Here is a 26,901-nt window from a genome sequence, read left to right as displayed (position 1 = left end):
TGAACACAATGGTGTGTCCGCTCGCTCTCTCTTCTAATAGTCATTATTGAGTATTATTTGACTTATTTTAATCCACAAATTCAACAGAACTAGAATATTTTTAAGCAAGCTTTCAGTTTCTTAGTTTTACCCAACAGTTACTTCGTTGCAGATCTACAGTTTGAAATCTTAGAGAGATGTGCCCCTAATCTATAAAAAAAGGTCCTGTACATCCGGCATGGATGGAAACACATAAAGACAACTGAAAGCCCTCTTTTCCCATTGTAGTTAATGGGCAGTCTCTTCCCAAGTAAACAAAATTCCTCTCCCATTAGAGCCAGACTGCGATTCATGTGCGTGGCCCACAAAAGGATTCTCAGTTCTAGCCTACACGCAGAAGTATGCACAACATTAATATTCATGCGTGTTTCAGCTGTAGTCCCAGACGTTTATGTTCGACAAACATCCATTTCTCCCGCTGAAGAAGAGACGTGGAATTCAGAACTCCCAACTGGGGCGGACGCCGCCGTTTCAGACAGAGGTCCCCTTCATTTCGGCGCTCTGAGACGACTGAGATGACAGGCGCGCTTTTGTGCCCGGCCCGAGACGCTCGCCGCATTCTGCAGCACAATCGTATTTTATTCAACAGGCTGGCGACTCTTACAGATTGTGGAGAATATGCCCTCAATGAGGCGAGGTGCCAGTTTAAGGCATAAAGAATGGCCTTTCCGTGAAAGCTGTGGAAAGACTATTCCGGACTGGCTGAGACGGGTACTTCTGATTCTTGGGAAAGCCTGCTGCTACTTGGACAACTGGCACACATAAACCCGCATTTCTACGTGCCCGTGAAGCCGTCAAAAACGCAATGTGGTTAGGTCCTACTAAGGATCTAAATTGGTTGTAGATTTTAAGGTAAACCCAAAGCTCCAGGGCCATAGCTGGCCACCCATCCATTTTCTAAACCACTTTCTCCTGGTCAGGGTCGCAAGGGGGCTGGAGCCGATCCCAGCAGACGCTGGGTGAAAGGCAGGAATACACCCAGGTTACCAAAAAAATCACAGGGCCCACACACCATTTCCTCACACGTTCATACCCCAAGGAAAGTTTAGACTGCAATGAACCGAACCCACATGTCTTTGGACTGTGGGAGGAAACCGGAGTACCTGGAGGAAACGCAGACACAGAAAAACATGCGCGGTCCACACAGGAAGGCCCTCGGTCGGGATTTGAACTCGGTAGCTTCTTGCTGCGAGGCGACAGTGCTACTCACTGCACCGTCGCGCAATAAACCAACCAGGTAAGGAGAACATACCCTTAAAAAAGTTCAGTTGGTAACCTGGCCTCCTCATGCTGTCAGGACTATAGTCAGTTGGCCATAGATTCCAGAGAAGGGAGTCAGTTGTGAAGTGCTTCAAACATCCAGGTTACCGTGACATTCAGGTGTGCTTCAAGGGCCACTCACCAAACAGGAAGTGGCAGGAATAAACCCGGACCATTCAAACAGTACGAGTGCTTGCTTTCCGTGCGTGACCCTAGTGTCAACACCGTACCAGCTCGGAGCTCGCGGCTCATGTTTTTTTTTAGTTGTGACGGTTACCTGTTGCCTTTGAGCCAGGAGTCACGTGAAACGCTCACATTTGTTTGAAAAACAGCCCCGAGCGAAAAAGAGGAAGTAATCATTGCCAGACGCTGCTAGCTGCCGCCTGTAATATTTTGCTTCTCATCCAGATGGTTTTCAGCCCGGGCAGGTCAGAGAGAATGTCAAGGGCACTAAACAGCAGTGTGGAAAGATAAGCGTGTGAGGTTTGGGAATTTATTAAGGAAGCAGCCCAGGCTAATATCCACACTGAACAAAATGGACTTGTGCGTAGCGTACAGTGCGCAGGAGCTGATAGCGAGGGACTGATAACGTACAGTTCAGTCCTTCATGGCAAACATCCTTGGTTTGACCGGAACGGGCCTACTCAACCAATGTGTTGGATATATACATTTTTCTTTTTCTTTCACGGTGGTATGAATTCTTTCTCCCGTGACGTTGCTTTAATTTACAGCGTGCGCTGACGCAACTTCCAATGTCACGGCAGGGCGCCTGAAATCGTTTATCGTCAGGCCGGCTGCCCACCACTGCGGTGCGTCCGCCACGGTCTGACGTTGGTTTAAAAAAAAGAAAAGAAAAAGACTGAAGGTCATGTTTTGTGCATGCAGCGTTCACATGAGCACATTCAAGAGCGGATGACATCACAGTAGAGCTAGAATGCCTAGAGCAGCACTTCTCCTGCAACGATCATCCATATTTAGTCGGTGCCGTGTGTGCTACTTATATTTTAATAAACTGGACACTGGATATAAAAACAGAGCTTGGGAAAAAAAAAACTGTACGAACAGTAAGACCAACCTGAATGCCTTCATTTCGGCGGGAATTTATTTTATCACATATCAGAAAATAATTGCCGTGTGTAACACAGCTACACTTAAAAAGCAAAACTAGTCAAATATTGTTTGCATATTCTGGTTGAAATTGAGGCAAACTTGTATCAACGTGAGGAGATTATCTCAAGATATATTGTGTATACAATATTTAATCTACATATAAATGTATAAGGATTATTTTTCTCAAGCAACGAAAGGGGTATTAAAAAGATACATGGCACAAATATGACCACAATATTTTCTTCTGTGAAAAATACACCCATTAAGTGAGATAAAATGTACATTTAAAAAGAAAATGTATAAAGGCAGTTTTTCTTTTTTTCTTCAAATAAAGAAAAAAGTTTAGGTCATTGCATTTCGTTACAATAAAATATATCACAAAAAGCTGTATTAGAATTGCACCAAGTCCTGATTCAGATATAATCATAATTAAGAGTCCTTGAAGCTCAAAATGTAGGTGTCTATATTACATCACTTTCGTTCTTTAAAGAATGTACTAAAACAGTTCTCTGTACAAAATGTACAACATTCTATATAAATTTGGCACTCCATTGTTGAAATGGAAATTTTACACACACACACACACACACACACACCTTGCATTTCCACCTAATAATTTCCATTGTCTCTGATAAAAGAGAACACTTATCAAGGTACATTCTTTTTTTCTGATCGAAAGCGTTTTGATTCCTATAAAAAAGATTTTCATCTTGTTTTCATCACATTATGTTTGTCACCATAGCAAACAAACAAACAAAAAAACCAACCAATTTGGGACAGTTGGCCAGCTACGAAAAGGAGATTTATAATATCGAACAGTGTAGTCCCATATGCATATCCCAGCATCGCTGAGGTGAAATCGGTAAGGACCGCAGAGAACTGGCTTCGCTCTATGCCAAGCGTGGGATTCTGACTTTTATTATGAAGGTTGGCGCTTTCCACAGGGGCGGGGCTTGGGATCGGAGGGTCGGTCGCCGGGGCTACAGGCAGGTCTGCTGCACCTGTGTCAGCAGCTCGCCGAACTTGTGGAAGAGCCTCTCCACCCACGAGCCGTTCCGCAGGCAGAGCTTCACCGTCTCCTCCTGCCCCAGGCAGCCCCCCCTCTGCGTCCGAACAGAGGCGATCTGGGAAGGGACAGCCTAGCGTTAGAGCGGGCGACGAGTGGCCCCGGACTGCACTCAGAACAGCCCCCCGGACCGCACTCAGAACAGCCCCCCGGACCACACTCAGAACAGCCCCCCGGACCGGACCACACTCAGAACAGCCCCCCGGACCGCACTCAGAACAGCCCCCCGGACCGGACCGCACTCAGAACAGCCCCCCGGACCGCACTCAGAACAACCCCCGGACCACACTCAGAACAGCCCCCGGACTTCACTCAGAACAGCCCCCCGGACCACACTCAGAACGGCCCCCTGGACCGGACCGCACTCAGAACAGCCCCCTGGACCGGACCGCACTCAGAACAGCCCCCGGACCGCACTCAGAACTGCAGACACCAGGGGGGTGTTTCACAAACAGGATTACTGAGGTAGCTGGATAACTGCACAGAGTAAACCCATCTTTTTAATTCAGACCCTGTTCCACATCTTGGAGGGTTCCGGGCTTTACTCAGTGCAGTTATCCAACTAACTCAGTAATTCCGGTTTGTGAAACAGGGCCCAGGACATAAAATTTAAAATTTCACTCACTGGTTAGGGTGGCTTGTAGATTCTACAAATCATCAGCCATTTTAAAATATTTTATCAGCCCCATTACCTTTTTCAGTATCACACTACTCGGTTGTGTAAATGCTAAAGTGGCTGCTGGAGTAGAAAATCTTGCCGGCCACAAGCAAAATTTTACCAGTGTTTGGCTGGTGGTCGGCGTTAAATGCACACCCTGGAGGAGATGTTACGACAGGTTTTCGTAAAAATGGCCAAAGAAAGAGAGACAGAGAAAGACAGACAGAGAGAGAGAGAGAGAGAGGGAGAGAAAGACAGACAGAGAGAGAGAGAGAGAGAGAGAGAGAGAGAGAGAGAGAGAGAGAGAGAGAGAGAGAGAGAGAGAGTGAGAGAGAGAGAGAGAGAGAGGCAGAGAGAGAGAAAAAACAAAGGCCTCACCTCATCTTTGCAGATCAGGAATGTGTGGTACTTGTAATGCTGTAGCGAATGATAAAGTGAAAACCACTGCGTCCTCTCCTTCTCCACTGTGTACTCCTGTCATATGTATACACAGGCCAAAAAAGGACATTTTCAGCGGGATGTCTGCTAAGTATTTCAGAACAACAGATTACTAGCTTTTCCTGCCATGGATTCATTATGATGTAGATTGTCTTCAGGATGGGCAATTTCAATGCAAAAGCCACCCCCGCACGGTGAATTGGCTTGTGTGTGAAAGAACGGCATGTTCATGGCGACAGGCTATGTTCAGTAAAGAAATATGTGGGAGGCATGTTCTCCAGACTCAGTGAAAGTGGTTAAAGCTATAAAAGCATCTTTCCTAAGTCAGAGGCGCCATCTAGAGGCCAAACCACTGAATTGTAAACATCATCCTTGGTCCTCAAAAAAAAGCCAGCAATTTTTTAAAGAACTGCTTCTTCCAACCACAGAAATCCCTGGAGGTGTTTGTGTTTGCTAGTGACAAAAAAAGCAGATTGGCTGAAACCAATCACTTGACTAAAGTGAGTGCTCCGGGTTCATTTTCTATACAGCAAAATGATACTTTATATGGATTCTTAAACTTTTTAATACCGGACCAAAATCTTGAAATACTTTTCAGTATCAGAACCCAAATCAGAAATTTAGAACCTTTCAGGGACCCATCAAATACATACATCCTACATGGACTACATACTTATTCTGGGACCAACCTGATACACTCCTGACCCATATTTTAAAGAAACCCTACTTTAGAACATCAAATGCTACCTATTATCATCAAGTAACTCTTTAAACGGGACACATTTCCTCAGGTTTAACTGAAATGGTGTGGGGAATTGCTCGGTAAACACCCACCAAGGGAAGCTTGCTGCTGGCTTTGGAGGGCCTCAGAGTCTTCCGGTTGTAGGCCTTCCCACTCAACTGCACTTTGAAGGAAGGGTTCTCCCCGTCCTTCTCCAGCGCTGTCACCAAGGATAATTCGGGGAAGCTGTCCAGAGCATTCTGGGGATACAGTGGGGGGGGGGGGGGGGGTACATACTAAATATGGGCAACATTAAAGCATTTCTGTACCACATTCAAATGGGTGCTTGAGAGGTTGGTTTCAAGAAAACTTACTAGAAACCTTAGTGAAGAAGTGACGCATCTTCAAAATATTCAACAAAAATTCACACCGAGCTTAATGATTGCACAAATGTTGGCCATTTCTACAAAATCTACTGCATTTAAAGTTCTGTCATCACTCCTAATTGGAAGTGCTTTGACCACATATTCACATTTATTGTAACTTTGTTCAAAATGTCAAACTTTTCTAAAAAGGTATCAAATTGTCACCTGGCGGTGTTTGACCTGTAACACCTGTCAAGTTGGCAAAGGAAAAGCTCTTGTGTGGAACAAGGTATTTATGCATTGCCGGTGAGCACTTATGAAAGCATTTCTCTAAAATCGGCATGTCCAATCTTATCCAAACAGGGTCAATATGGGTGCAGCACTAAGACACTTGATTTTACTTATCAAGGTCTTTATTGAGGACCATTATCAGTTCATTACTTGAATCGGGTGTCTAAAAAAACAGAAACCTGAACCCAGGCCGGCCCTTTTCCTATAAGATTGAAGGCCCCTGTAAAAGCCTTTGTTCGCAGTACTGGGTTGCTTTTTCACAATTATTTTTCTTATCACTGTAAACCTTACAGTAAATTTCATATGGAGAAAATACTAAACTCATTCTAAAAAAATAACACTCTTCTGTGGACTTTTTTTGTTTGAGTTATGGTTCATGGCTAGCATTTCTCAAATGTGATGAATGTTAAAAGTTCAGGTACATTTTCACAGTTTGCCTGCAAGTGGTGGCAGAGAAAGACCCCCCCACCTTGAACAGCTGTCCCACGCGCAGTCTGGGCAGGAGTCTCCGCCTGTTGTCCGTCAGCATCCCCTCCACCTTCCTCATGTGAGGAAGAAGAAGCTCATCTGCATCACAGTAAGTCACATGATGGAGAAAAAGACCAGAACAGCCCAGATTCTGCTGAATGCAGGTCGGTACTATGGCAATAAGGACCAGAATAAAGACCAGAACAGCCCAAGTTCTGCTGAACACAGGTCCGTACTATCACAATAAAGACCAGAATAAAGACCAGAACAGCCCAAGTTCTGCTGAACACAGGTCCCCACAAATATAATAAAGACTGGAACAACCCCATGCCATTGAACACAGGTCCATACAAATGTTATAATAACCAGAACTGTACAGTAGGGCTCGTCCCTCTGCCTGTTGTAATAACACTGTGTATTAACACCAAGCGTCTCAGTGATGACAATACTGCGAAGTTGTAGCCAGCTATATAGGAGCTGTACAATAAATAATGTCCCTATATTTATTAAAGCTCATTATGATATATTAATGCAAGTGTCGATCCAAGAACTCTTCTGAACATGTGGCTGTACAGATCTTGCAAGCAGACTTCTTCAGTCTTCAATTAGCATATGCAACCATTAAATAAGTTTATTTACAGTTTATGTTTTTTTATGGCTTGCTATGGCTGTTTTCTGTCTGTGTCCAGGACTTGTATCATGGTTCTAGGCAGGTATAATTAACCTGTGTTTAGTGTATTAGCGATGTTGCACTTGCTGGCCTGGGAATGTTGCTAACCAGTTCTGACTCAACTCATATTAATCAAATGGACTTGTATTGCAAGTCACACACTGGATAAGAGGGTCCGTGAAATATGTGCAATGCTAATGCTATGTATTGTTCACTCAATTAAAATTAATCGAAGTTACACTCTCGGCAAAAATGTGAAGCACACATTTCACTGTTTTAGGCAACAGATTCTATAAAATAACGTCTTTAATCTGAATAGATCCTGTACAGATATTACATTATTATGTACAAACAGTCACTGTTAGTTAAGCCTACTACAGTTGCTTCACGTATAGCCTATATGAACAACATCCAGCAAATATAGTCCATGAAACAATTAGGCTAGATCTTGTCCCATGTCCCCCAAAAACTCACCCTTTTCTTTTTCCAGAGCATCCATCACATCCGCGTCCAGGGCCACGCTGATGAGCAGTTCCACGTAGCTCCGGAAGGTCTCTTTCATGGTCCTGGTGTTGAGGAAGCGAGACGCGAACGGGACCGGAGGCGTGAACTCTACGGGATCGACCAAAAGGGGAAGCTCACACGCTGTCCACAGCACCACATGCACGGGGTTAGGGTTATACTTTCTCTACATACTCTACATAAGACCCCACAGTTCACAGACACACGTTTTCTTCAAAGATTGATTGGTCTCTTCAAAACACCACAGATAAGATTATCCAATCATTGTATAGCCTAATTGTAATCACGGTTCATATTTGCCCGTAGCGCGCGACTTTTTCTTTCCCTGCAACGACCGAAGTAATCATCCGAAGTAGCCTATTACATTTACGACAAATTACGTTTTTAAACATATTACCTGAATCAAATTCAACGCCAAACGGTTATTAAACTATTCTGAAGACCTAACTAATACAAGCCTGGGAGTTCTTTGAGAGCAAATCAACTAATAGGCTACAAGTCCGAGAGTTCTTCAACGTCAAACGAGTTTTATTCAGTTTGAAACTCAGGTGAGTTAAATTTCCTTTATCTGTGTTGTAGCCTACAGCTAGCTAGCATGTAGGATGTAAAACTGGACTGGGGAGCTAGCATGTATGGTATTAAAGCCACATTTGCGATGCTAAAGTAAGACAGCTCTGTGAAAATGTTCTCATTTAGTGAAATAATGAGTTTACTGATTTTACCGGTTGCAGTAGCATCGAATGTCTGAGTTTAGTAATCTCGGCACGCCGGCCTGCCGACCACTAGGCGCTTTGCGCAAAGAGGTTAAATATGATCGACCTCAGTCCATAAAGCTCCAATTTTTTTAAAAAAAGGAGTAACATGGTTAAATGTGACACTTGCCAGTTGTCTTTAGGCAACAACAAAACAAATGTGGATAATTTTATTATTATTCAGTCATTTAAATGTATTTTAAAACGTATTTTTCTAAGCCTAAATTTCCCACTATAAAAGTTCACCCGAATCTATCTGGGCGTGGTAATGAGAACTGTCAGTTAGCTATGATTGACAGACTGTGCCCCGTTACCATAGCTACCTCCATGATACGCGCTCATCTCGGGAGACTGAATTTTCACAAGCTAGCTAACTTAGTATATCAAGTATCGATAGCTAAGGACGTTGGCTTAGGCTATATCCAATAACAATTTTTGCTATCTAGCTAGCCAGAAACGCGTTGTTTTAGTTTCATTAGTAGACGATACACAACAACGGTCGCAGCGCCACCATTGTCGCTCTGGTCGTTCATTTAACACGCACCCCCTCCCTGCAGTCTCATCTACAAAACACCCCCCACCCTTCACATAATGGACAATATTGTCTATCTTGGCATTCATAAAAATATTATTTCACCACAAAAAAATCGTATTCCGTCATAGCAACAAGATAAACCCGACAATAGCCCTAAGATATGCCTATACAGCAGTGAAAACGCCGCTCACTGAATAACGAAATAAACTAGAAAAAGTTTTTAAAATGATACCATGTCATTCTACAGTCAATATCTGGGACTAACTATTGAATAAATATACAACCTTACTGTTGGTTTTACGCATAGAGATGTCCCTTTTGAGACCGAGTCATATATTGTCTTGGATAATCCGTTAATAGCTGTGCTTAATACCTGTTGTTTACGGCGTTGTCGCCCTTTTTAGTACAGTCTGGCTTGATTGACGAGTCATTTATTCAGTAGGTGAGAATATAAGCTTTCTAACGGTGTAGCCTATAACGTCTAATTCTGCTTTTGGAATAGTGTTTCATAGGTCAAGGTAACCAAAAACATTCTTAGGATCGCATTCACTTACGTATTCACTCTGTGGTAGCAGTAAAAGACGCTGCACCTAACGAAACGTGGTCAACGATTTTTCGTAATACTATTATTATTGAGGACTTCTGGGCATAGCTAAGCCATATGTTTGCTGATAGACCTAGCTGACATAGTTTTCTGGTGTAAGGCAGGAGCGGATAGAACCTATATCATTGATTTCCTGTCTCTGTCTCCATCTACTGAAAACAGGTAAGATTTCATCATTGCTATGCAAGTATTACTGCCCAAAATATTTCGGTTATATACGTTATTTTTGAAACTGAGTGTCTTTAAATATGTTAGTGGTGTTATATAATGTGGATATTTCACACTGTAATGTAAGGGTTAGTAGTGTAATAGTTTTTGTGAAGCATGCAACAGTGATGACATGAGAGTTGGAGCATTGCCAAAACGTGGTGGACGGTTGAAAATTGTTTTCATGTCGTCCTCCCATGTCCATACAAGAAAACATAGGAGAGAACAAAGTATAGAAATACATACAAGAGTTAATTACACATTTAGGTACTGTACCGCATTGTGTGACAATATTTTTTGCATTATTTTTTAACACGATAGCAATGTTCCATCTTAAAACTTCATAAGGGGCTCATTTATATGCTTTATAATGGACAAAAAGCATTTTATTTAATGTTGGAGAGATTTTGGATATGTTTCTGGACCCCTAGATATTTTAGGCCACTGTACTGACTGAAAGCTTGTAATTCCGACTTGAAAATGATGCAACAGTGATTTTCTTGAGTCAAAACAGTTGATTTGTAGTGAAATATGTGAATATGTTGTGATTCACAGCAATACATAATTTAGACATTTTGGATAGATTTGGAGATGCTGGGGACACTGCGTAGTTTTTGCTTCACACATCTATAGTAGTTATACATATCCACCCTTAGATTTTATGAACTTGTGGTCAAGAAGCTTTTGATCCAGCACATGTATAGTTTAACCTGCTGTATATATGCAATCTCTCAGTATTTCATTGCAAACTTAAAAAGTGCAGATTCATTTTTGATTTTTTGTCTAAACAATTGCATTTTTGGCACTTTATTTCTTCCAAAATTATGAATATAAACTAATCTGCATTCGTATTGTAAATTGTACAAATGTCTTGCTTCATTTAATCCATTTTTCAAGTCTCTGTGGTGTTCACATCTGGAGTTATAAAGCTTTAAATAGGGTACCTCCTAAATGGGCAAGGATTGGAAAGATTTGGCATGTGCGCTAAGGGGTTAATAGCATCACTGTTATTACAACGGCCATGTCACCGAGTAAAGTGAATTATGGTGTTGAAATCCTACAGGTTTTGCTAGCCAAATAGAAGGCCTGTGCATTTATCAAGCTCATTCAGTTAGCAAGCTCTGGCTTTTTAGCAAGATGTGATGTGACAATAAGAAATGATTTGGAATGTACATCCACAAAGCTGTTGTGTTTGTAAAATCCATACTTAAACAGTACATTTACAAAACACTGCCACTTGATGTCTGATGCAAAAAATGCAAGTTCAACTATGAAAGTGAAAAATCCTTAAATCAACCTGCCTGACAAGGGCAGTACATCCTAAAACAATGAGACAACTAAAAATGAAACTACATCAGTCACCGGAATTTTAAAATAATACCATGTGACAACAAGAAGGTGAGGTCATAATAAAGGCATGGAACAGAAACCACCATATTACATTAGTAATCATGGATATTAATAGCACAGTGCTTCTTCACCTGTGCAAAGTTTTTCACTTGGGTTTAATCTGCCTAAAGAGGCCACATTCTGACTCCCAGATGAGCTGCATGGGCTGCACCCATCTCCACTCACCATCGTCTTCGCTCATGGCCTCTGGTGACAGTCCCAGTGGCTCGGAGAACCCCTCCTTCCACGTTTTCCTCTTTTTGGGTGGTGGCTCCACTCTGACTTTGGATTTGACCTTTGAGGAGGCCTTCAAAGATGCATGTTTGGATACTGGGGCATCACCAGCTGTCGCAGAAGAAATGGTCTTGTGGGCGAGCAGAGACCTGGCCTGAGAACCCCTGGTTCAAATGGCGGGAAAGCATGTGACCACTTAATTCCCTCAGCACTGCCCGATAGAGTTAAATGCAATATGACAAAACCCTAAGATTTACCTTCACATTAAAGTGATCATTCGCCCAGAATCACATACAAAATCTAGCCTTGACAATACTGTCTAAAACCCCCAAGGAAGCAAATTTACTCAAAAAAAGTTTTGAGCAAATTCTCCATAGAAACTGCACTGTTTCTACACCAACAGCATGCACATGTTCATGTCAGCAGCTTAACCAGAAATATTCATATAGTTGGGCCAGAACTACCTATTTAGGTGTCTGTGCACTACCCAAGCCCACCCATCCCTACACCAGGGGTTCATATTCAACATGTCAGATGGCTAGCACTTAAATCTGAAAATAATGCAATATATCATACTGAAAGGCAAAAATGATGTTAACATGAATTCTGGGTGAAGAATAATTTTAAGGTCCAAATACGAGCAAGTACTGCAATCATTTTAACATTAAATTGGAGCACGACTGAAATCCTTAGTATATATTAATGTAGGAGTGAAAAGCTATCCAGAATGAGAAAACCGCGAGTAACGGATTGATCATGACACACGACGGCTGTCAGGACATACATGCTGAGCCTTTTCATTTAGCAAACGCAAGCCTCCGAAATCCATTTTAAACTCGGTAGTGTTTACAGTGGCAGTGGAACTGCAGAAATGAGATGGCTGTGCCTTTTGTACCTCATGGAGTGCATGGGCTTACACCTGGGCTTCCTGCTGCAGACCCGTACGTATTCCCTCTTGTTTACAGTGTCGATGAACTTCACGTACACTCTTCTGTATAGGGTCTTTGCATCCCCAAAGTAGCCCAAATACTACAGGAGAGAAGAAAAAAAAAAGGTCATACTATCAAGGTGTCTGGGGTATCAAGGTGTGCAAATGTTTTTGTGGAAAAAGGCAGATCTTGTATTTGGATATTCTACTTTATATTGTAAAATAATTTGTGCCTTTTTAATTTGATCATTCTTATTATTTGACTACACATATTAATCAAATTCTAAAAAAACATTTTCATCACATTATCAACCAAAGACAAGCTCCACGTTTAAGTTCAAAATACATACAACAAATATCACAGATCTCTCCAACTCTGTAAAGTATTGTTTAGTTCTGAAAATATGTTGGGAAAACCATAGGAGACCCAACAGAAACATCAAAAAAACCTGTGAATGAATATCTGAAGACACTGTGTTAAAAATTCCAAAGGCTCTGCATAGCTCTGTTGAATATACTGCGCTGGGGCTAATTGGTAATCGTGAGGATTCTGCACTTACGCTGTTGGTGGCTGAAAACACTCTGGTCCCATTTCTCAGCTCAGGTACAAATTTCTGCAGTAAGGCTTTCTGAACCTTCCAGATGGCAGGCGGCTCGCACCCTGCGTTCAGTGTCATCTGCCCATACAATACAACCACACAATAAATCAAAAGCAGACAGAAACACTTGGATAAATATGATTCTCCCACCAGATCTTGACAGTGTTATCACACAGGACACAAAGGGCCAGTCATAATCTGTTAGTAACACCCTATTCTGTGAGGTAAGAGAATCCGGGCAAGTACATCTGTGAATATAATCAATTTGTAATCTTATACAAAAGAGCTGCCACGGTGAAATACTGTCGGGGCAAAAAAAAACTTTCCAGGCTCTTTTCTGTAACGTTGACCTAGAATAAAAAAAGGTAAAGGGATAGCCTACTTAAAATCAGCATGGCTGAGCATCAGTGTCTGGTAAAACCTCAGCACTGCCTGACGGAGTCTGGTAGTGGTGCACTTGTACTGCAGGGCCTTACCTTCAGGCATTCGATGTCCTCATTTTTCACAACAAACTCATCCCTTTCCCGGTACATTCCCTCCCCGCCGCTGTCGGACAGCTCCTCGTCCGTCAGGCCCTCGATGGCCACGGAGGTCAGCTGTGCGGCTAGCTGGTCCGGAGGAACGCCCTTCAACAGTGTCTGTGCAAGCAGCTCCGCAGACGCGGGCAGAGGAGATTGTTGCGTCTTTTGTGCTGGAGGAAATGTGCAGGGAGACTGCTCATGCTTTATAACAGTGCTAGGCAGATTTTTCTGTGTGACATCTGGGAACAAATCAGAGAGAAGACGGGGTTTGAAACGGGTTTTTGAGCATTGTTTGCTTTATTTTTGTGGGAAGTAGCGTCAGTTATTGTGGGGTCATTGGGTTAGCTACAACAGTTCATTACAGGTCATAAACCTGAACCAGCTGTGGTAAATTTCAGGACAGTTTTGGGACCACAAAGTCTCTGACTGTGACAAAATACAAAGCAAGAGACTCGACATTTAATAATGCTCCCAAAAATACCAATTTCTGAAGCAGGATGCACCCACATTTAAACAAAATGGTCCTTTACTTACCCAACCTGCTCTTTTTCTCTGATGGGTCATCCAGTGCAGAAAGTGCAGATGTGATGCTCTTCTGAAGATCCTGATTTTTGCCCACTGACTCCTCCTCGTCTGAAGAGAAGGATGGCAGTGTTTCCAGGTTCCTCTTTAGCTCCTCGTCAAGCCTTCTGGATGGACTGATGCTATCCATTTCTGGTGGTGCTAGTTGTGTAATGTGAGGCTGGGGCTTAGTAGACAATAACATGGGACAGGAAGTGCGTTTAGAGGAGGCAGAAGACTTCCTGGAGCGATTGGGCATCCTTATTGGAGGAGAGGAAAACTGTTGTTTAGGTCCTGATTTCAAGAAGTCCAGAAAGGACCCTATAAATCCAGTTTTGACCTCTGGCTGTTTCTCCTCCACCTCCCTGATCTTCTGCTGCATCCGCTCCTGCTGGTGGTAGCTCTCGTAGCAGCCATCAGAGGTGGAGGGCAAGTTTGTGTCACTCCCTCTAGAGTTCTGACGCTTCCCCTGGTTACGTTTCACTGGCTTGAGGTGACCATTCATCTCCTCCCCCACCAGCTTCATTGAACCCTTAGACTTGACTTTCTTCTTGGTTAAACATCTGGTGGGAAACTCCATGAATGTGTCCTCCATTTTAATTGTTTTTAGCTCACTGCACTGAACCTGGTTCTTGCAGCTGGACATATTGGTTTTGTCCAATAGCCTAGTGGGGTCATAATCATCTCTGCCTGGGGGGAATCCATTGTCAGAGGCAACACCTGGGTCACTAGTACTTATCCTCACAGAACTGAAGACAGTCCTATTTCCATGCCTCATGTGTTCTTCCTCTATTCTGTCTTCCCTCTCCCTTTCAAACCCTTGCCTGGCACTTTGAGGCTCCTGTTGAGATCTCAGTGCCTTCTCGCCTATATTAAGCCTAAAGTTGAGGAGCGAGGACTGTATATGTGAATTTGGTAACTCTGTTGCTTGCTGATCCTGGACTGCCTCCTTAGGCAACATAGTCAAATGGCTACCATTTAGTGTCATAGCTTGAGAGTTGGAAATAGCTAATTGTTGGGAAGAAAAACTAGAAGAAATATGCCTTGTGTTAAGTGCCCCTTGCAAGTTCCCCTTTGAGTCTGTGGTGTTGGTGAGCAAGGGCATGTCCCCTACTGAGGACGTTACTTTGGCAAATTCCTGTGGAGTGACCCCACAGGCAGCAGCAGTGGCAGCCAAAATGTCATCGACATTGGAGAGGATGTTCCTCTCATCTGCAAGCAGAATGGAGTCCGGGAAACAAATTGAGCTTAGGGTAAAGTGGTGCTTTGCATCATGCTGATTCACTTGGCTGAAGTTATCCTTTGGTGAAATATGATGCTGGAGTGACCTGGTGGTCTCCATTGCATCCATCTTTAGGACGTCTGGGTTCTGGGGCAGGGAGACCTGCTGCTGGCTCTGCCCACTGTTGGTACCAATGATCTGATCATCCATCTGCAGGTACTGCACAGGAATCTGTTGGGGTTCAGTGGGGTTGAGCAAGGACTGCTGAAGTAGGACCATCTGTAGATCTCGAGAGGGCTCCAGCAGGATCTGGGCACCGGGCAGCCGGAGATACTGTGTGTGCTGTGCTGAGTGACCGTGAGCTGGCTGCAAGGAACTCACAGCCTGTGTTTGGTGACTCTGCAATTGTGACTCAGCCACTTTCTGCATGAGCGACTGTTGCTTCAGTTCCTCTGTGCTCATAGTTGCATGGGAGGAGCTTCTCTTAATGTCAGGAGTAGCACTGAAATGACTGTTGGCACTAGTGATTTCCTGTCCATGGGGGCTCAAGGAACTCATCCTTTCATCCTTTTTGGACTCTGGGACTATCAGGCCCGCGATCTCGTCCTCGGGTCGGGAGTTGCTCCGGATGACGCTCTGTGAATTGTACCGGTCATCCATCTTGGAGATCATGCTCATATCATTGTTTTGTAATCCCAGTTCACTGTCCTCAAGGGCTTGAGCTGAAGGATCAAGTGAGGCTTGCTGCTGCAAAGCTTGCAAGTCCTGCACAGGAAATTCCCCATCCTCCTGTTTGGAGGTGGTGAACATTTCCGATTTCCTTTCATCACAGGATGTTTTTAAATCTGCTGAGGATCTGTTGTTCTGTAAGGCTTGGGAATGAGGCATAGGAGAGAAAGGTGATGACTGAACAGAAGGAAGGTATTTCTGAGTCTGCGGTGACAATGTGTTTTCAGTCTCATCTCCAGGGGAGGGATGCATTATGGCATAGTTCTGGGTGGGGCTTGATCGTGGCAAATTCTGGGCATGAGTAGAGGAGAAGGACAGGGACTGTGAGGTCAGTGTGAGGGATTGTCCTGAAGCATAGCTCTGAGAGGAACTAACTGAAGCAAGCCCTTGGGACTGTGCGGAATAGCTAACAGTCGGCAGACCCTGAGAGTGACTGGAAGAATAGCTCTGTGACGGGTTCTCTGGGCAGAGCCCCAGCACTTGCACCCTATATGCCTCAGTGTGACTAACTAAGGGCAACCCCTGCTGTTGACCAGAGGAGAAGATGAGTGGCTGTTTCACAGAAGATATGTTTCCTGACTGGCCAGGGACCGAAGTCAGGGACTTGTGCAAAGGAGGCAACTTGTTGGACTGGCTGGAGGAATACACCTGGGAATGAGCAATGCTGCTGGGCAGGGATTGGGACGTGATGTAGACTTGCGGGGGGCTGGGCAGCTGCCCAGACACAAAGGCCTGTGGCTGACTGGCAATTACTGAGTTCTGCTTCTGAGAGGGGGAGTTGTAGCTCGGTGGTCTCAGGTTGGGGGAGCCACTATGGGACTCTTCAACCTCGAGAGGCTGCTCGGTGTGCTTGGTGGAGGAAGTGGAGGGTGGGTAAGCCTGAGTTTGCTCCATTGTGGATTGAGATGTCTTTTTCTGTGGTCCTGCATTGCTCACCTGAGTAGAATCTTCTATGGGACTACAGGGCACGGCTGGCTGATGCAAAGTGTCCTGATAGGGTACCTCACTCCTGCTGGACAAATAACCTTGTAGGGAATGCTGCCCTTGGACTGACTGAGTGCTGGAAGGCCTCTGATGGTGCTTGATCACACTACATTCCCGCTGAAGTGCTCTCTCAATGGAGCCAGAGAAGACGGAGGTGCTGTAAGGCTGGGGGGGCTGCTGTGACCCACTCAGGGCTGAGGGCAGCAGGCCAAACTGAGGCTGCAGGAGGTGCGGGGCTGACTCCTGGGCTGAGCGATATGTAGAGGACTGGGGTGGGAGACTGGTGGTCAGTACAGTGCCACCAAGGCGGTCGAAGGCCAGGGCAGAAGGCACTGTGACCTGGGTGGACTTGATCTGCAGGAGGGGGTCATTAGACAACAAACCATTAGAGGAGGTGCTGAAGGTAGTGTCCTGAAGTGTTAGTGAAGGGCTGGAATTTAAAGTTCGGGCTGGGAAGGCATTGGGGTGTTGATAGGTGGAGAAGGTTCCTGAAGAGGGCAGGGCTCCAGTAACAAACAATTCTGTGGTGGGTGACGAATCCACACCTTGAGGAGAACAAACAGAATTAAAGCAGTATAAGTCTGGACATGAATTAGCAGACAGAAGAACAGAAACAAATGAAACACAGATGCAACAGAACAACAAACATAAAACACAAAGCTAAAAGAGATGGCCATTGATTAAACAGTGACAGTGAAGCATCAACCAAACAGACACCGTGACAGGTCTGCATTCCCACCTGTCTGCCATGAAGAAGTCCTGAACTGCGGGAATAAAGTAGCCCCAGCAGGACCAGCCTGTTGGGTACGGGACTCAATTGCAGAGAGGAAACTCATGACTGAACTTTCAGTAGTATTACCGCCAGTGGTGAGCAAACCGGCATCGAAGACTCCGGATAGCCCTGAGTGACAAGAAAAACCGAGGGTATGTGAACACAGGGCGAGAGCAATCCCATGAGCTTTGTCCGAATCGGGCAGTGCAGAAAAGTAGGCCACTCCGACACCCTCACCTGTAGGGTGGTGCGCAGTGACGTAGGTGGGGAGCTGATGAGGGGAGGCGTAGGTCTGCCGATGAAGCTGCTCAGTTTCCGGGTGTGTGGCTCCATAGCTTGAACTACATGGGAGGAGGAAGAGATGCACACTGAAGGGACACTGCAAAAACTCCATGAATCACTATACGGGCCTACTAAGGGTCTGAACCCAAATACCTTATTTGGGAATGCATAGATAATCTATTGTGTACAGATGTTTTTTCTTCCCAGAATTGATCAATGACATTTGGAAGATTGTTCTCCATTTTCATTTGTTGCCATCATGTAAATCTACAGTTACTACAGAACAAAACTAAAAAGTTACTGATAACAAAACTGCAAAACAACAAAGCTTTGAATATATTTGTACTATTCAATTCAATTTATTGTCATTATACCATTCCAGTATAACAAAAATTCTTGTTTGCTCTCTGGTGCAACATAAAAGCATATTGCAGACACTGACACAGTTAAAAAACACACTTTCAAGACAAGTTTAGACATAAAAACAAAACAAAATAAGTAAATAAAAATAAGAATATAAAAGAGTTAAAAAATTAAAAGTTATGTATAAAGAGTGCAGGTCGTCATTGGTAACATAAGTCATGGGTAATATTACATAGTCAACATCGAAAGTATTGCACAGTACCATTAAAAATTCCCATTATTGCACAACCCGTGTCCATAGTCAGGCTTAGTAATCAGTGGGTGGGGGTGGGGGTCACTAGCTTTACAGCTCTTGGAAAGAAACTATTCTTCAGTCTGCTGGTCCGTGACTGTATGGTCCGGTATCTCCTACCAGATGGCAGGGGGTCAAACAGGTGGTGGCAGGGGTGTGATGGGTCCCTGGTGATGCAACAGACTCTCCTCAGACATCTCTTGTCAAAGATGTCCTGTATGGGTGGTAGTGCAGTTCCAGTGATACGCTGGGCTGTTTTCACCACTTGCTGGAGAGCCTTGCAGTCAACCAGAGTGGAGCTGCCATGCCAGACTGTGATGCAGCTGGTCAGTATGCTCTCCACTGTGCATCTGTAAAAGTGAGTGAGGATCTGAGGGTGCAGCTTGATCTTCCTCAGCCTCCCCAGAAAGTGGAGGCCTTGGTGAGCGTTTTTGATGAGAGAGGAGATGTGGAGGGACCGTGATATGTCTTGGGTTATGTGGACTCCCAAGAATTTAAAACTCTCGACTCTCTCAACAGCAGATCCATCAATTTAGATAGGCGTGTGGTTTGTGTTGTGTCTCCTAAAATCCACAATCAACTCCTTTGTTTTTTTGATGTTGAAGCAGAGGTTGTTCTTGGTGCACAAGCCTGCTAGGAGCTCCACCTCCTCCCTGTATGCTGCCTCATTGTTATTACGGATCAAACCCACCACTGTAATGTCATCTGCAAATTTAATGATGGACTATTGTACCATTTGTAACATATTTTCACAACACGGGTGACATAAGGCCTACATTATTCTCAATATTTGACCCCTTCTGATCATGTTTTTGGGATAATGCAGCATTAGTTGAGCAAAGATAGTCAACAAAACAAATGTTTAAATGACAAGAATAGTTTGTTGGTACTTGTATTGATTGTGATCATAATAGATTCCTGCACAGTTGAATATTTCCTGTATTATTAAAATTAAAATACTTCAGTACTAGAGGGTGCGCTTGTGCAAGGACTTATATAAATTAGCATCAATGCTGATGACAGCCTGTATGGTTAAACCTGTCAGAAGTGTGCTCAACAGTGTCAGATGTTCTGGATGTTCCCTTTTTTATGAATGGGAATATATCTGTGAAAAAAAATGAGAAAACACTTCATGACCCAATACCTTTTTAACAACACAATAGCATACTTTTCTTTTAAGAATGTGTATAACCCCATGAGTAAAAGTGATATAAGAAAGAAAAGAAAAAAGCTAAAGTTTAACATATGGGCAAGGACATCTAGCCCATATAGTCCAATGTCAGGTTGTACAACACAACCACCACCTCTTAAACAAAGATAATTGCAAGGTCTTGGTTGTAGTACCCAGCTGAGGCACCGTTTCTCTGTTTCATGATGTACCTTATTGTCAAGAATTGAGCCCTGCACACAGCGGGACCAAATGTAGTGGATGTTCAATGGGGAAACCCACAACTGACCTAACAGTTCACCTGAGAGAAAAGATTCCAGTCAGCCTCATCACATGATGGAGGCTCCTGTGGTTCATCTGTCATCTGCAGTCTGAGCAACATTCATTACATTAACTGAAATTTTCTAGTACAGTTTGATTTATGATATTCCCACTGGGAAATTGTGTTTGTGTTTGCACTGTCTTACAGAGAATAAAGTTTTCCTGAAGAGGTCATATCTTTAAAAGTGTTGAAACCCAACCAAAACAAATATTCACTCTTGTCAGTCATCATACAGACCGTCTTAATGATCACAGAGGAGCCTCAGTTTCCACTGAAGAGTGAAAAGCCGTGAAATGGAGCATGCCCTCCACGTTGTGTGACACAATATTCCAAATAGTGCCAAAAGTGTTTTTGCCTGAACATTAATGTCTGGATTGAACTGAGCGTTTGACACAGATCATGTAAATCTGCAGATCTGCCAAGACGGAGTTATTTACATGATGAGCTTTGAGTTCCGAGTCAAGCCCTTCCTGAAGGCAATCCTGAAAACTTGGCAGGGAAAAAAATGGGCAGTTTCAGATAAGGATTGACATGTTTATGATGAAGAACCTCTGCAGAAGAAACATTTTAGTTTCTTTAAAAGGAGTCGGCTACCTGAGGAAAACTAATTCTAGGCTTAAAGCTTAAAACAGGAAAACAACATGTCAGTCAGTCAAATGAAGGATATTTGAGTAACGTCATCCAATAAAGAAAAACAGAAAACTCTAGGGAAAATTAGTGGCAATAGCCAGAGTCTGAAAAGTAGCATTTTTCCTGAAGTTACTACAAAAATACAAATTATTACACATTCATTTTTCCTTCCATTAAAATGAAGTGTTTCGATGTTGCCCTAGACAGGCATGGTACAAGTCAGAAATGACCTTTGCTGAATATTTTTCTGAATTCTCAGCTCCAATTAGTGTTTTTCTCTTGAATAATGTCTAAATCTCTCTAATGACTCATAGGTGACATGCACATCTAAAATAGATCTGGTCTATGCACACTTCTGTGACCTTGGAAAGATTTTTACTTGCTGACAGAATTACCCCTGGCCTCCTTCCTCTGGCCCAACAGGCAAAGTTAGGTCCCAGTTGTATCCTCAGAAGCACAGGGCTCAACAGTTTCAACAAAACCTGACAAAGGGCCTTTTTTACTAGTCTAGAGAACAGAATGAATCTCCATTTTCAAATTCACTGGCACCAGACAGTAAAATCTCATGAATCTGTTTATTCAGGCGTTTGCATCTACTATCAAGGGTTTGTTCAACAAAGGAATACAGACCATCTAATATAATGACAAGAACATACCATAAGTCTATCTAAAAATCTGAATTTATGATAAATGTGAAGGGAAATTCTGAGCATTAGTATAGCTGTCCATCCATCCATCCATTATCTAACCTGCTTATTCCTGATCAGGGTTGCAGGGGGTGCTGGAGCCTATCCCAGCATGCATTGGGTGAGAGGCAGGAATACTCCCTGGACAGGTCACCAGTCTATCAGAGTACTATAGCCAATAGTCAGAAATAATAATAATAAAATAATAATAATAACAACAAAGTAATTTAGCAGATGCTCTTATCCAGAGGAACATACACAGCTTACACTTATACATACAATCCATTATATACTTATACATTGTTTAATACAAGACATGTCAGTCTAATGGCAATATTGCAGAAAGGCATTTTCTTTGCTCTTTAATGCACTGGATTTTGTGCATTCCTGTATTGTTGATATCAAACAGCAGGACATGTGTTAGGACAACTGACTGGAGAAATATGCAAGCATTCTGATTGGCTGAGAAGGCAGCCAAGTAATCGTACTGGCTCTATGGGCAACATAATGCTTGTAGCTGGAGAGGAGTGAGCATAGATAGTCCGCACATCATATTACCAAGGCATTACCACAGAATGGTCTGGCTTTGAATTGTCACCTGCGGTTAGAATCACATCTATTAGACTGTGATTTGTGAGAGTTGTTTATTAGCAAAGCACAGCCCTGAAGCTGGTGGGGACTGAGCCACATTGCTGAGTGAGCTTATGGGGCCCATGTTATGAGTCTGATGAATGCACACACAAGATGCCAAGGCTGTGCACCAAAGCACACCCACCAAACATTTTACGAATAGAAGCATATTGTATACATGTCATCCTGATCTTGAGGCCGGTATCGGACAGCAGTGTAGTATGGTCAGGGAACTGGGCTTTTAACCTGAAAGGCTGCAGGTTCAATTCCCAGGTAGGATACTGCTGTTGCTCCCTTGTGCAAGGTCACTCAACCTGAATTGCATCAGTACTTATCCATGGATACTGTGGATACAATGCAAAGGTTGTGCAAGGTGCTCTGGATAATAGTAGACTCTGGATAAGAGAGTGCTAGAGTAAATGCCTGTAACACAATGTAATGCATCCTAAAGGAACTGCCAACTGTGGCTGGCAGTTCCTATAGGGCGATATGCGATTGCTTTGCCTGTGGATTTTTATGGGTTCAGCCCATAAGGATCCACATTTCATTGCTCTTAGTGACCATGCAGTTCACTGGCACCTGGCTGCATGCCAAAGCCATTCTATGCCAGCTTAGCTGTGGGCTGCAGGCTGGCCACACCACATGTTTCGGAGGAGAACTGTGGATGTCTATATTCTATCAAATTGGCAGCAGGGATCGAATGTTGCTGCAGATGCAAATAGCTAATTGGACTTTACAAGTTAGGGTGGGAATTGGACATGTTGAGTCCCACATTGGGTGCCAATATTAAAAAAAAAATAAAGAAATAATAATGAAAAAAATAAAAATTAAGGTACGCTGATGGGTTTAACTCTGCTTCAATATGCAGCATCGGCTCTGGACCCTGAATTAGCGGCGGCACGGCTGTCAGGACACTGAATGCATGGAACTTTATCTCTGACATGCACCGCTGAGCACGTCCCAAAGCCCAATCCAACACCAGCCGCCGTGAAACGCCTCCCCTACGGCACATGAAGCCTACTGTGCTACAAAGGCCATCTCGGGTGAGGCCACGGACAATGGCGACTCTCCGATTGGCACGCTGCTCCATTCTTTGCACTGAGCTTGTACAGAGCACCGGAATGCTATGAGGAAATGGATGCTTCTCTCGCCTTCAGCTCCGGCCTCTGTATGAAATGCACAGTAGGTAAACAAAAACGGTGCAGTTGCAACCTTCCCCAATCACACAGCATGACTTCTGTCCCCGTTTAAGCAAGGTTAATCACAAAGCTATCCAGCTGAACAATGGCATGTTTGAAATTTACAGTGCAATCCACAGGTATTTGGACAGTGGCACAATTTTTGCTGTTTGGCCTCTGTACTCCTGCACATTGGATGTGAAATGAAACAGTGAATTTGCAGTGGTTAAACAGTGGTTAAAGTGCAGACCGTCATGTTAAATTTGAGGCTATTGTCATCCATATCAGATACTCTGTGTAGGAATTACAGCCATTTTTTTACATATGTCCCCTATTTTAGGGGACCAAAAGTAATTTGACAAATTAACTATCTTAATTGAAGTCCTCATTTAGTACTTGGTTGCAAATCCTTTGCATTCAACGACTGCCCGAAGTCTGTGACCTACAGGCATCACCAGACGTATGTTCCCTGGTGACGCTTTCCTACACCTGTACTACAGCCGTGTTCAGTTCCTGTTTATTTTGGGGGGTTTTTGCCTTCAGTGTTGTCTTCAGCAGCTGAAAAGCATGTTCAACTGGATTCAGGTCAGGCGATTAAATTCACCAGTCTAGAACATTCACCTTTTTGGCCATGAAACACACTTTGTTTGCTTGGTAGCAGTATGTTTGGAGTCACTGTCCCATTGCAAGGTGAAGTGCTGTCCGAAGAGTTTTGAGGCATTTGGTAAGATCTGAGCAGATAAAATGTTTTTGTCAACTTCAAAATACATCCTGCTGCCGTCAGCAGTTACATCATCAAACAAGAAAAGTGAGCCTGTTCCAATGGCAGCTATAAATGTCCAAGCCATAACACAACCTCCACCATGTTTCACAGACAAGGAGGTATGCTCTGGATCACGAGTAGTTCCTTTGTCCACACTTTCCATAAATTTAGTACAGGTAAATACTCATCTCATTTGTCCAAAGGACTTTGTTCCAGAACTCTTCAGTTTATGTACATTTTAGCAAATAATAACTTGCCCATTCTGTTCTTGAGCCTTACCAGTGGTTTGCATCTTGCAGAGAACCCGCTGAGGTTATGCTGGTGTAGTGTTCTTCATCTGTTGGACATTTGAAAAGGTATTTTTCTTCACAACAGAAAGTATTCATTGGTTATCCACTACAGTGGTCCTGCATGATCTGCCAGGTTGTGGTCTTGTTTCTTACCAATGTAAGCACAGAAAGCAAACAGTTGATTTTGACACACTCAACATTTTGGCTATATCTCTGATAGATTTATACAGATTTTTTCAGCCTCACGATTGCCTGTTTTACAAGCATTGACACTATGTTGAGAGAACAGCAACAGACTACAATGCAAATGCCACACCTACATTCAACTTTAGACATTTTGTTAGCTTTCTTGCACACAAACTAATGATTCAATGTCACCGTTGGCCAAGAAATAGCTGAGCAACCAACTGTCCAATTACTTTTTTCCCTAAAATGAAGAAACAATGTATAAAGGGCTGCAAATCCTATATGGTTCACCCAATATAGATGTATATACCCTCAAATTAAAGCATTCTGCCCTATAACCTCATATCCACCATTGTATTTCAAATCCAGTGTGCTGGAGTACACAGCCGAAAGGACCGAAATTATGTTAACGTCCGAATACTTTGGACTGCCCTCAACTAATCATTTAACTCCGTTATGACGCAACTCACTGTCCACAGTAAAACAGCGGTGTTACTCAAGCAGTTGGAAGGTGGTCATCAAGCCCACGGCAAAAAGGGGAGACAGATGCCACTTATTCCACATTACACTCCTCACTAAGTAACAATTGTCAATCTCACAGCTCTTAGTCAATTACTCTGCTATTATATTTTTTACATGATTTTTTTCCCATGTGAATATTTATTATGAATTACCGAATGACGTTCCTACGGTTCAATACACTTGAGAAGCTTAACACAGCGTTACATTTCCCCCAAAATATTAGATAGATTTTAGTGTATATTTCCCCGGAGTCATATTATTGGTCACAGCATTCGCTAGTTTATATTCAGAGAGAAGTGAAATCATAACGGCATAGTTTGCAAAGTAACATTAGTTTAAAAAGCGGCGTATATTACAAAGCAAGCCTCAACTTCATTGTCATGTAAACTGAGCAGTCGCATTCCAGTCGGTACAGGCTCGCCATATGCATAATACATTTTTTCCTTGATGGAAATTAAGTTGCAACATTGCAATGTTTGTTGCAAACCAGCCAGTTACCGAACAATTCCATGCTGTAGTTTGCATCAAGCCGACGAACTAACTATTCGCTTTCCTTCAGAATCATTGCTAGTACAACAAACTCCAGAACCAACTGTCTGTGTCGACGCGTTAACATAAAAAAACATAAACACATTTTTTATGTGGCGTTAGGCCTTCCATCACCGGAATTTTCTTTGAAAGATGACCCGCCCTCCTCTTCATCTCGTACCTTGACTTAATACTTGCGGTGCTGCGTTCGTAGGCCCAAGCTGCGGTCTGTGCTGGGGGAGCCAGCGGATCTGCGAAGCTGGAAGTCGGATAATTCCTGTTCATCATCCGCCAAAGATCGGGAGTCATACACTTCCCCAATAGAGCTCTCCGGGAAATACGCGCACATTCAAGCGCTGTGCCGGACAGAAATATTCACATCGTCTCGGGGTATAGCTCGGGAAACGCTGACTAGGTGAGCGGTGCTTCAGGGGGGATCCGTACAATGACTGTTAATATCTGATTATTGTATGATGATTATTACGGTTCCCATCCCTCAGTAAGTCATGGTGTGAGTTCGCTATTTGAATAAGATTCCCATGTTGGTGTTTTTCCCAGGATGCACCTCCTACAAGCTGGGGCTAAAAGTTTTTCTCAATATTTGTCCCAGAACATGGTAGGTAATTAATGGACTTAATGGAAGCTGAGTGCCAGGCTATTACATTTCTAAAAACGACACCAAATATTATACTGTGTGACTTTAGACAACATCTAAACATTTTTTTAAATCCCCCTAAATTTGGTACATTTCTGTGCATATGGCATAAATCAGGTTCAATCATTAAAAACATTGTTTAATCCCTTTACAGAATATTAGTTGTCATAATAATTCAGTGTTATGTAATGACCTGTCTTTTAAAATTATAAATCTGTTCAATTTCTTTAAATATGAACCTTCTATTTTCTAAGAATCAATACTAGTTATTTAAAATACTGGATTCTTGTATAGTATATATAGTATTTGTCCCATTCACAATTTCCTAACATTTACTTAGTGTGTGCGATTAAATTCAATAATTATCTGTGCTTTATATTACAATAGAATGCAAACAGATTTGCATCGAATTTAGTGACAAAATCTGAACACAAATGTGTAATTTTGATATTTGTGTTAGACTGAAGTGTTTTTCATACAGTACTGGGTGATTTGTCACCAATTACTTTTGTATGGTTCTGGTGGTCCGATTAAATATTATTAGTCCTGTGAGTTAGAACGATGCTATCTGTTAAGCCAAGCCTGATTTTTTTATCTGTAGGGTTTATAGCAGGGCAGCCCAACACTGTTCCTGGAGCTCTACCATCCTGTAGGTTTTCATTTCAACTTGAATTTGGCATGCCCGATTCTACTAATTAGCAGCTGAACGAGAACTCTGAATATAGAATGGGGTCCATTTTGAGAGAACCTCAAGGATGGTT

General features: G+C 43.1%; 2 protein-coding genes across 6 annotated transcripts in view; one reads left to right on the top strand and one right to left on the bottom strand.

Annotated features, from left to right (window-relative positions):
- Window positions 1-2,371: 2,371 nt before the first annotated feature.
- On the bottom strand, window positions 2,372-26,078 carry LOC118215083 (glutamine and serine-rich protein 1-like). Of its 5 annotated transcripts, none has more exons than XM_035395508.1 (14): window positions 25,667-26,076; window positions 24,239-24,397; window positions 17,883-17,986; window positions 17,613-17,774; window positions 13,912-17,418; window positions 13,333-13,616; window positions 12,818-12,934; window positions 12,225-12,358; window positions 11,282-11,493; window positions 7,561-7,698; window positions 6,418-6,515; window positions 5,406-5,552; window positions 4,512-4,607; window positions 2,372-3,533 (listed from the first exon to the last, which is right to left on the bottom strand). In XM_035395508.1, exons 2-14 carry the CDS (start codon window positions 24,343-24,345, stop codon window positions 3,390-3,392), a joined length of 5,250 nt encoding a protein of 1,749 aa, XP_035251399.1. In that variant the 5' UTR covers window positions 24,346-24,397; window positions 25,667-26,076; the 3' UTR covers window positions 2,372-3,389. The 5 variants fall into 5 exon arrangements, with proteins under 5 accessions (XP_035251399.1, XP_035251397.1, XP_035251400.1 ...); XM_035395506.1 differs by having other exon boundaries at window positions 23,818-24,296; XM_035395509.1 differs by lacking the exon at window positions 25,667-26,076 and adding an exon at window positions 23,818-23,927 and having other exon boundaries at window positions 24,239-24,272.
- The window catches only part of LOC118215085 (coiled-coil domain-containing protein 73-like), a 44,397-nt gene continuing 25,418 nt past the window's right edge, over window positions 7,923-26,901 (top strand). The window contains exon 1 of the mRNA XM_035395515.1: window positions 7,923-8,156. The gene's annotated coding sequence lies outside the window, so the exon portion shown is untranslated. The remainder of the gene's footprint in view (window positions 8,157-26,901) is intronic.

This window comes from Anguilla anguilla, chromosome 16 (genome assembly GCF_013347855.1).
Source record: "Anguilla anguilla isolate fAngAng1 chromosome 16, fAngAng1.pri, whole genome shotgun sequence".
NCBI classification, from domain to species: Eukaryota; Metazoa; Chordata; class Actinopteri; order Anguilliformes; family Anguillidae; genus Anguilla; species Anguilla anguilla.
The sequence above is the reverse complement of the archived record's forward strand: the minus strand, read 5'-3'. Positions and strand labels throughout refer to the sequence as shown.

Excerpts from the sequence above, each read along its gene's own strand:
- LOC118215083 (XM_035395506.1), bottom strand. The coding sequence starts at position 24,122 with ATGGAAAGTGTGGACAAAGGAACTACTCGTGATCCAGAGCATACCTCC. Across the intron at positions 17,419-17,612 it reads GACTTCTTCATGGCAGACAG|GTGTGGATTCGTCACCCACC; the intron begins GTGGGAATGCAG and ends GTTCTCCTCAAG. Across the intron at positions 11,494-12,224 it reads AAGCCCATGCACTCCATGAG|GGGTTCTCAGGCCAGGTCTC; the intron begins GTACAAAAGGCA and ends CATTTGAACCAG.